The 7,943-nt window shown below is 44.6% G+C and overlaps 1 protein-coding gene across 1 annotated transcript; it reads left to right on the forward strand.

The window, feature by feature from the left end:
- Positions 1–4,927: 4,927 nt before the first annotated feature.
- LOC125510054 (putative glucuronosyltransferase Os02g0520750) lies at positions 4,928–7,685 on the forward strand. Its single transcript, XM_048675142.2, has 4 exons — positions 4,928–5,278; positions 6,065–6,453; positions 6,618–6,859; positions 6,941–7,685. Exons 1-4 carry the CDS (start codon positions 5,128–5,130, stop codon positions 7,452–7,454), a joined length of 1,296 nt encoding a protein of 431 aa, XP_048531099.2. The 5' UTR covers positions 4,928–5,127; the 3' UTR covers positions 7,455–7,685.
- The last annotated feature ends 258 nt before the right edge of the window (positions 7,686–7,943 follow it).

Raw genomic sequence — 7,943 nt, forward strand, 5'->3', positions numbered from 1 at the left:
TCTATGCCTTGTTCATGTGTTAGGTTTGTTCAACGTCACGGTTCGGTCCATGGTTACCAAAGACATGTGTCACGCCATTGTACGATCTATAAGAGATCACCTCTGCTCACTTCATTGCATTCCACTTGTCAAGAACTGAATAGATCTCCACCTAGCAATAACCCAGAACTGTTGTTTGATTTAGTTCCATCTTCTCTCATTCATAGTCACAAATTTTTTTTCGAGAACTGATTTACCAGTCAATCTCCTATATTTTTAGGAATGCACGTCGGCGAAGTACGTTTGAAATGCCCTGATTTTGAGATTAGAATCAATGGCAACCCTCATCCGACCCCAGATGATGCGAGGTGCTCTGCCAATATGATACTGGAGCTTGGTAAGAAGGCGGAGGAAAAAGGACAAAATGATAACTGATGTGTAGTTGCTAGCTGGGAACTAGTAGGCGCTGCGGAAAATATTCGTAAAGAGTGAAATAAAGCCACTTACCTATTTGTTGTTCTGATGTAGGAATGTTATAATGATTTGTGTTGTAAGAGTTTTTACTGTATTGCATTGTGCACGTGCATGCTAACCATGTGCTGAAATGAATTATTGTTACCATTATTTTATTGATTTTTCTGTTTTTGGGGGAACTTGTTCAAACTTTCTTTTGGGTTGAATTTCACTTATGTGCATATGAGTGGGTTACATTTTCCCAAAATTGTAGCACTTTTTGGAAGGTTGCTTCTTATTGCTAATTTAGCAATTTCATTCCTGTTTATCTTGATAGGTTTTGCGAGTGAGGCATTTGGGAGCTTGCATTTTAAAAATATCAAAAACCATAGTTCGAAGTTTGAAAAAAATCATAGGTTTTTCTACATATGTTCATATGGATGCATTCCACAAGTGTATAATGTTTCACGATGAAATACGTTAACATGTGAGCTACACAAAAATGAAAATTTTGTGAATTTTTAATAATGAACAATGCATGTACTGTTCACCATTATCAAAGTTATGAATTTTTTCTTATAGTTCACATGTTAACATATATCAAAATTAAACTTTAAATACATGTAGTATATATCCATATAAACATGTGGATTTTTTCAACAAAAAAATGAAAGTTCAAAATGTGACTTTCAAATTTTTCAAAACAAAAACATGCTCAATACACCAACATTTATTATATGTGTCCAAATATGTTATTCCCGTCACCTGTGGGAGCTCTCTAAAAGTTGGGCTAGAGAATTTCCTATTGTTTCTTTAATAAAGTTTGACCATATTACTATATTGGTGGTGCGATGACGGGTTGGGAGCATTGTAGACAAACCACCTTAATGATGATAACCATATAAGTATGTGAACTATTATAAAACAATATGTGAATAATTAATTGTGATGCATTACACAAGTTATATGTTCAACAATCAAAGTAAAACATGACTCAACAATTCAACACAAGCCGAAATAAAATTCAACAATTCATACATAGGTGATACATAAATGAATCAGTCGACTCTCTTGTTGCGTTTGTTGATTTCCTTCTTGTTGTCAAATCACTTCTTGATTTCTCATCCAAGAGGCTAGTGTCATGCAATATGATCCCCGACTCCTCTGAGTCCCTTGCGAGCCTCAACTTCTCTCGATCTCATTTGGTTCCAATGCCTTGGCCTTTTCAATCTCCCATTTTTCCCATTTCTCTTTCTTCTCCATGTCTATCATCTCCCTCTCAATGTTCAACCTCTCGCGCACCCTCTCCCGGTCAAACAACATCCTATCCGTTTGCACATCCAAGAAGAGCTTGTACCTCTCCTCCTTCTTCTTCCCTTGGTGGAAAAAATGTGTATCCATGTGGCAGACAGTTTGCTTATCCCGTTGCCATGCGCGGCTCTCTCCTTCTCCTACTTCTTTCCCATCACCCCACATTCCCTCTTTGTCACGGTCCCATCTCCGGTCGCCCCTCCACTTGGCACATCATTGTCATCCAATCCAATAGATTGATGAGAGTTTGAGTCATCGTTTTTCTTCATCTTATTGGTGGAGTTCTTGAGCTCATTATAGAGAGTTTGCCACTTAGGTTTCCATTCAATTTCAACCAACAAGACAGATAGTGAATGTTTTTTCCTCAATGTGTTGGTAAAAGGGGCAGCCAACCCCATTTGACAAACAAGAATCACTTAAGATAATGCAAGAAATGAAGAAAGCAATACAAATTATGACAATCTGAAGAAAGTCAAACTTACGTGACTTTCAATTCCTACGCTACTTTGGTTCTAGCCAACCGCTTGTGCATAGAAATCGCAAAACTTGTTCATTGACTATTGGGTGGTGGGCCATCTATGTTGGAGAGAGCCCTCATTGCGAGTGGAATGGATAGCAATTGGCTCTGCATAATGTTTTGTGTTCATGGTCATGTTTGTGATTTTTTTCGCGAATGCTTTGTGCCCTTTTGCTTAGTTCCACAAATAGGATCCATGCTTGTGGCCAACCAAGCTTGACACAACAACACATCTTCATGGGTTCTGAATGTTAGTCATCTTGCCTTCGTTGTCTTCTTCTTTTCAGTGCCCGATTTTACCCAACATGAAACGAAGGGGAGTTGGTATCACCCAAGTCATAATGTGAAGCTTATTAACCATCATATATCAAGTTCACCATGAATGTGTCCTAAAAGATGCATCTCAATGAGGCAATCATCCCAACATTTGATCCGAAAATGCATACGAGGCAAGAAAATACCTCTGTATCTAGGTCCAGAATTTAATCGAATGGGACGTGGGAATGCCCAGCACCGGTGACTCATGACGTTGTCCGCAATAGTTGGAGTTGTGGCGACTTGTACATCTTGTCCTCCGTGCCATCCTCTTCCATATGCGTCAAGCCATCCGGCGTGCACAACCATTGCGAGACCGAAACAGAGTCGGCTGAGGTTGTGGCTGAGGGCGGGTCTCACGGGCAGGGTGCATGATGGGGACAGGCGGGTCCCATGGGAAGGGTGCATGGTGCAGACCCGAGGAAGTCCATGTCGACGACCTCCTTCAACGCAACATCCTTCTCTGCTACTTCGCAGGCATGCCCCTCCCTCCGGGCTACGGTCTAAGCCTTGCACAGTAGGAACCTCAATGGACTCTGCTGGGCTATCATCCATGGTGGTGGGGGCGACGTATTGTGCGTCGACAGTTAGGACGACAGGGCAGAAGTGGGGCAAGGGTGGTAAAAGGCGACGACACAGATGCGGGAAAGGGGGGACAGAGGCGGGAGGAAGGGAGGGTGGCCGATTTAGTGGACTTGGTCAATTTGTAGGGGTTTAGAGCATGTCTGAGGGTGACTGTCACGTCCGGGTGGACCACCCATATATATATGTGGTGTCAAACAACCCATGTGTATGGACTGGCTTTGGAAGTCCAGCTGGGTGCCGTTTTTCGGTTTGAGCGGTTGGGGGAAGTGAAGGGTCTGATTGTAGATGCTCTCATGCCCGTTCCATTTGTGTCACATGATGAGTGGAACAAAAGTGGAAACATGAGTCAAGAAGAGAAAAAGGTGGAGCTATAATATTTTAGGCCTCCTTTGATTTGGAATAGGATAGGATTCCTATACGAAAAATTCCTAGAGTCATTTGGTTTGTATGAATATAATTTTAGTCCTACTTAGGAACTATTCATATCCTCCATATTTTAGAGGAAAATAAACATCAATCTAGACTCAATGAAAAAATCATATACTTCTTTTCTATTTTTATTCACAGAATGTAAATTAGATATACATGACATCTTATTTTCTACGAGCTTCCTATTCCAATGATACTTCCTGCCCACTACACTGAAAGTGCCCTTATACAGTACAAAAAATGTTCGTGCATATCAAATGTAAGGCCAACTCCAGCGCACAACTCCAAACAGACGTCTATTTTATCCATTTGGGTCGGGCAAAGTGGCGGTATTCGGCCTTTTCTACGTTTACATTGGCCGTGCGCCCAACGGTCGGGTGCATTTCGTCCGGCCACCTGGAATTTCTTGCGAAGGGATACATGAAATTTTGGCATCACGACCGTAGTTCATGCCAGTGGCCACAATTCATGTCGGCCAGAGCACTAGTGGCCGGCACACATGCCAACCTTTAAGAGGAACTACCCCTAAGTTTTTTCGCCGGTAATAAAGCCAGCGGTCGGCATCCTTGCCATCCTGAAAAAGAACCTCCCTAAACATGCAATTCCGGGTTGTTCCTTTTGAAGGAGCCCGACGATTGGTACTGCGGAGGGTGAACGACCGACGAGCCTTTGCTCGTTGCGGCCATGGCTACGGCGGAGAAAATGGTTGGTGCGGGTCAGCACAACCCTAGCATGAGGAGGTCGTGCGTCGTCGCCGCCTGCATGACCTTGGCGACAATGGCCTCGTTGTCCTCGACGGCGCCCTGTGCTACGCGGCCGCGACCTCCAGGGCAAGGTCGATAGCGGCTATCTTCTTCGCCTGAATGGTCCGTCGGGCCCTCCTCTTGGCCGATTCTATGTCGAGCCGTGCGATCTCCGCCGGCGTGAGCTCCGACCGCGGTTTCTTCTTCTTCGCCGCGGGGCGGGTGGTGGTGGCAGTTGGGTCGGCAGATTTCTTCGGGGCTCCAGCCATGGAGGGAGGGGAGGGGGAGTGCGGGAGGGTTTTGGGGAATGAGAGAGAAAATGGGAGCATTGTGTCCCCGACAGGCGAAGCAGTGGAGAACAAGGACGTGCGTCCAGCCCATACAGACGCTGTCCATCTCGACGCAAATGCAGCTCAAATTTGAGTTGGAAATGCGTTGACGACGGATAAAAACGGGTGTTTGGCTGTTTGCGCGCGTTTAGTCTCAAGCGACCATTTGGCACAACTCGTATTTCTCAAAAAAAAAAAAACGGCCTAACTCGTAGTTGCGGTTGTTGTGGTCAAACGTGTTCCTTGACCCAGTCCATTCCCCCCGCTCCAGAATTCTGTCATCGCAAGCAACAAAACAAACCCCTGGTTTCGCTCTCTTCTTCCTCTTCCCTCTCATTCCTACTCCAGCAATCTTCTCCATCCCCCTCCCCTCCCCCCTGATTAAAGGGCCGCTCCCGCATCTTCTTCCCTGTCCCGCCTCTCGGGGAAGCCTCTGCTTTCTACCTAGCCGAGCAAGTTGGCGCCCATGGTGGGCGCGAGGCATGGGCGGCTTCTTCGTGTGGCGGCACTCCTCGTGGCCACCTGCTTCTCCCCTCTCTTGCTACCGCCGGCGGCCGCCGTCGACGAGCTGGATGGGAGTGGGAGGGAGGCTCAGCGGAACACCGAGCGCATCTCAGGTGACCTCCCCTTGCTCTGCCTTGCCCTGGTGATGAGTTCTGATTGTTAGGTCGTGAATCGCGAGCGTGCAAATAATTTGTTAAATTGTGGAGTCATTCAGTTCCCCAGTTGGGATTTTTCCCTTGTCGCGTTTCAACTTTCAATCGTGTAATATACTAATAGGGGATTGCTAGTACTGTATTTGATAGTGTAATTAGTTTGGGACTCTCTGAATTTCCTTCTTGTCAAGTGGCATGCGTGTCTGCCTGCACGACCTGCAATTGGAAATTCTTGAGTAATGCCACTGACAGCGTCCCGCTCAGCTACCATGAGTGGTGGCATCGTGGTATGATTATATAAAAATTATGCTTGATGCATATGTCCCATGTATGCGTCCAAGGTCCAATTAATGGAGCAGTTGTAGGTTAGGTAGTTGGCCAATAATACCCGATGATGATATGATATACTTTTCTGAGCGATGCATCATGTCTAAATGCTTTATTGAAAATGGACTTCCCTCATGTACTCGCATTTCGTCGGTACACCATTAGTTGTCGTATGTACACATGATTTTTCCCACATCATTAGTTACTTATTAGCCTGTTTGGTTCATTATAGTTACTCCCTCCGTTTCAAATTACTCGTCGCAGAAATGGATGTATCTAGAACTAAAATACATCTAGATACATCCATACCTGCGACAAGTAATTCGGAACAGAGGGAGTACATGATTGGTCTCCTCTGTTTGTCCGTTTCATGTGGAGATTGTTGTGTTCTTCTACTCAACCAACATCATTGACCTGCAGGAAGTGCTGGTGATGTTCTAGAAGACAATCCTGTTGGCAAGTTGAAGGTTTTCGTCTACGACTTGCCAAGCAAGTACAACAAGAGGCTTGTCACCAAGGATCCCCGATGCCTCAACCACATGTTTGCCGCTGAGATATTCATGCACCGTTTCTTGCTCTCTAGTGCAGTGAGGACGGTTAACCCTGAAGAGGCCGATTGGTTCTATGCTCCTGTTTACACTACTTGTGATCTAACTCGTGCTGGACTTCCGTTACCGTTCAAGTCTCCAAGGATGATGAGAAGCGCGATCCAGTTCATTTCAAAGAGGTGGCCTTTCTGGAATAGAACTGATGGAGGAGATCATTTCTTTGTCGCTCCACATGATTTTGCGGCATGCTTTCACTATCAGGTAAGGGTATATCGCCTTACCTGCTTCGTACCTTCCTTTTTCTTGGTACTACTACAGCTGGTCACGATTTAGTTTCACTAACAGTAAAACTTTGAGCCGGTATACCAGGCTTCAGCAGCCATTTGTTCTGAACTTATATGTGTAGTGGCCATTTGTCTTTGTAGGAAGAGAATGCTATTGCGCGTGGAATTCTTCCGTTGCTACGCCGTGCTACATTGGTTCAAACATTTGGACAGAAGAATCATGTTTGCTTGAAAGAGGGATCTATTACTATACCACCATTTGCGCCACCACAGAAAATGCAGGCTCACTTAATTCCTCCTGATACTCCCCGCTCAATCTTCATTTACTTCAGAGGTTTGTTCTATGACAATGGGAACGACCCTGAGGGTGGGTATTACGCAAGGTAAGAATACTCCCAGAGACGATACATATCTTGCTACTGATATTTGATTCTATCACTAACTTTATCGAGTCTGTTATGCAGAGGTGCTCGAGCTTCATTGTGGGAGAACTTCAAGAATAATCCTCTGTTTGATATCTCCACCGAACACCCTGCCACCTACTATGAAGATATGCAGCGCTCCGTCTTCTGCTTATGCCCGTTGGGGTGGGCGCCATGGAGTCCTAGGTTGGTGGAGGCTGTGGTTTTTGGCTGCATTCCAGTCATCATAGCTGACGACATCGTGCTGCCTTTCGCCGATGCAATCCCTTGGGACGAAATTGGTGTTTTTGTTGATGAGGAGGATGTGCCAAAGCTTGATTCAATTCTCACGTCGATTCCGATTGATGATATCCTAAGGAAGCAAAGATTGCTCGCCAACCCATCAATGAAGAAGGCCATGCTGTTCCCGCAGCCAGCGCAACCTAGAGATGCATTCCATCAGATTCTAAATGGCCTTGCTCGCAAACTCCCGCACCCAGAGACCATATACTTACAGCCAGGTGAGAAGCATCTCAACTGGACAGCTGGGCCTGTTGGAGACTTGAAGCCTTGGTAACATAAAAGCTTCCTTGTAAGACCTGGCTTTCTTGATCTTGTGAAAAGTTCTGTTTCTTTTATTACCTTTCTCTAAGAAGTCCGAAGATCCATAGAATTATACGATATTGAAGTGTGTTATATCCTCTGATGTCACTCAACTAAAAATAGAGGATCTTACGTAACCGGTTGTAACGTTCTAATTGTATTAATTGTATAAAGAAGTAAAGAAATGAAATGAGTGTTCTTGTCATCTTGTGAACCTAAGAATCAAATTCAATTTTCGCTAGTCAGGAGGCTGTGAACCGGTAATGAAGCTACACTATCATATATATATTTTTCACCTACTCCAGAAGTTGCATTTCAGCCGCTCCATCTCCTTAAGCTCATAGTTCATACATATTTCCACATTGAAGAGATACGATTTACAAATTTCTGAAGGTTCACATACGTGTTGCACTCAAGATGTTTTACTAGATTATGATGACGCATTGCTGTATAGTAAATTGTA

Source organism: Triticum urartu, chromosome 5A (assembly GCF_056163025.1).
Source record: "Triticum urartu cultivar PI428250 chromosome 5A, HENAU_Tu73, whole genome shotgun sequence".
In the NCBI taxonomy this organism is placed as follows: domain Eukaryota; kingdom Viridiplantae; phylum Streptophyta; class Magnoliopsida; order Poales; family Poaceae; genus Triticum; species Triticum urartu.

Excerpts from the sequence above, each read along its gene's own strand:
- LOC125510054 (XM_048675142.2), top strand. The coding sequence starts at position 5,128 with ATGGTGGGCGCGAGGCATGGGCGGCTTCTTCGTGTGGCGGCACTCCTC. Across the intron at positions 5,279-6,064 it reads GAACACCGAGCGCATCTCAG|GAAGTGCTGGTGATGTTCTA; the intron begins GTGACCTCCCCT and ends ATTGACCTGCAG. Across the intron at positions 6,860-6,940 it reads GAGGGTGGGTATTACGCAAG|AGGTGCTCGAGCTTCATTGT; the intron begins GTAAGAATACTC and ends TCTGTTATGCAG.